Consider the following 1,854-nt stretch of genomic DNA (forward strand, 5'->3'; position numbering starts at 1 on the left):
TCTGCGGAAACAGTCTATCCAAGTTGATGATAGGGTTTTCCTTAACCTAAAGGATCAGCTACAGTTTGAAGAAGCAGTAGCTGCCATTCAGAACATAATACGTATGCGCTCTCACATGCATTTTGTCTCTCTAATGTCTTGTATGATGCCTTCCTTATTAACGATTAAGAATTGACTCTTAGCAAAATCAATACTGCCCTTCTCGAAGAGAGATCCATTGTACTTATGCCCTTGAATTTATGTCGTACATACATAAGCATCTCTCTCTTTGATTCACTACTAATTGCATAGATATAAGACGCATGAAGCTAAACAGAAGACATACCACATCATTGAGATCTTCCTTACTGAAGGTTTAAGATGGATTCCACAAAATTTAAAGCACATCACTACGAAAGAGATCGATGCATCAGCGACGAAATCACACCTGCACTGCAAGACCATTGCTTCTTTCCTGCACCATCAGATCCGAGGAAAGGGACGATTCAACTTGTGTAGAAGACATGATGATTTCCTTTTGAAGAGGTAGGAATGTTTACTACCTGAGGAAAGACGGTCGATCCTTACTTCTCCATTGTTAAAGTGAAACATTAGCTGAGTTGCGAGGATCACATTTAGCCCACTGCAATAGACATCAAACAAGAACAAGCTATGTTTATGATTGTTAGCTGAGGAGATGAGCTACTAGGTTGATCTCGTACATTCTTTGCAGCCATGCTAAATGCCTCTCGGTGTGGAATGTCAGGTTTGGCTGCCTTGATTCTTTGTATTTCCTCTCTGACATTGAAGTGTGTTATCAGATCAAGCAGCAACAACAACATGAATGAAAGATCTAGTCATAGAAAACAGGCTAAGGGTTTTAGAGAGAGGTCAAGCTTTATGGAAGATCAAAATGCTGACACTAGCACTGTAGAGGTGCATGGGAGTAGTAACATTCAGTGAAGAATGGCAGCAAAAGTGACAAGCATAATGTTTGCTCTTTACCTCATGAAGTGGTTGTAAGCTGATGGAGCTCTGTGTTTCTTTGGTACTGTGATCAACAAATAAGTTCCAGACGTGAGAGTCGTGAAGCAAAACAAGCATGGAACATGGTTACGAGGCATGCTTTCTTGAACTGTTCACCTGAAGATGATGATCGCAGAGATGGTGGCTCCATCATTAAACCAGTGCAAGGACCCTGATTCAGGAAAAAGGCATGTGAGATTAAACACTCCCATACGTCCCTCTACATGTCTCCTGGTTGACAGCAACCAGACATAGCTTAACACTCGAGAAAAGGATAAGCCATGAGGTTTTCCTTTTTCTTGTAGGGAGAACAATCTACAAGAAAAGTTTAGAACTCAAGAACAAGACAATTGCAGATCCATGGCAGATCATGCCAACTAGACTTTTAGATGTCAACCCTAGAAATATCACACAGCTGTTTTATCTTCAGCAGGATGTTTCAGAATATTGTGGACTAAGGAAGTCCCATGTACCGGAAAATGAACCTGAAAACCCATCTGGGGGACGGCGGGACAAAGGCACTGGATCACATCTCTGGGATTGAGAAAGGATAGATGGTTGCAGTGACCACAATGCACGGTCACGCTGTCCATTAACCACCGGCGAGGAACTCCAACCTGCAACACAAATAGGTTTTCATGACAGATATTGAGATTCCTAGGGTGAAGAAGCAAAGCTCCCATGCGAAGCTAAAAAAAAAGCAGCAACGAGCGAAAAGATGACCATGCCATTTTGTTCATTTCGTTAAAGAAAGAATGTAGCACTTTCCCGGTCGAGCGGATCTCCTTCATTCATTAGGGTAGCAGATGGCAGACAGAGGTGGAGAAGACATGATATGTTGGACTGCGA

The 1,854-nt window shown here is 42.2% G+C and overlaps 1 protein-coding gene across 2 annotated transcripts; it reads right to left on the reverse strand.

The window, feature by feature from the left end:
* Positions 1-217: 217 nt before the first annotated feature.
* On the reverse strand, positions 218-1,649 carry LOC135633223 (protein DROOPING LEAF-like). 2 transcript variants are annotated; one of them, XM_065142436.1, is made up of 6 exons: positions 1,479-1,649; positions 1,123-1,177; positions 985-1,030; positions 702-777; positions 543-622; positions 218-454 (listed from the first exon to the last, which is right to left on the reverse strand). In XM_065142436.1, exons 1-5 carry the CDS (start codon positions 1,596-1,598, stop codon positions 578-580), a joined length of 342 nt encoding a protein of 113 aa, XP_064998508.1. In that variant the 5' UTR covers positions 1,599-1,649; the 3' UTR covers positions 218-454; positions 543-577. The 2 variants fall into 2 exon arrangements, with proteins under 2 accessions (XP_064998508.1, XP_064998509.1); XM_065142437.1 differs by lacking the exon at positions 218-454 and having other exon boundaries at positions 542-622.
* Positions 1,650-1,854: the final 205 nt, after the last annotated feature.

Source organism: Musa acuminata, chromosome BXJ3-3, assembly GCF_036884655.1.
Source record: "Musa acuminata AAA Group cultivar baxijiao chromosome BXJ3-3, Cavendish_Baxijiao_AAA, whole genome shotgun sequence".
Taxonomy (NCBI): domain Eukaryota; kingdom Viridiplantae; phylum Streptophyta; class Magnoliopsida; order Zingiberales; family Musaceae; genus Musa; species Musa acuminata.

What these genes read in the sequence shown, in the direction of transcription:
- LOC135633223 (XM_065142436.1), bottom strand. Translation starts at nt 1,598, where the DNA reads ATGGACAGCGTGACCGTGCATTGTGGTCACTGCAACCATCTATCCTTT. An exon ending in TCTGCGATCATCATCTTCAG is followed by an intron (nt 1,031 to 1,122) that starts GTGAACAGTTCA and finishes TGTTGATCACAG; the next exon opens with TACCAAAGAAACACAGAGCT. An exon ending in TTAGCATGGCTGCAAAGAAT is followed by an intron (nt 623 to 701) that starts GTACGAGATCAA and finishes TGTCTATTGCAG; the next exon opens with TGGGCTAAATGTGATCCTCG.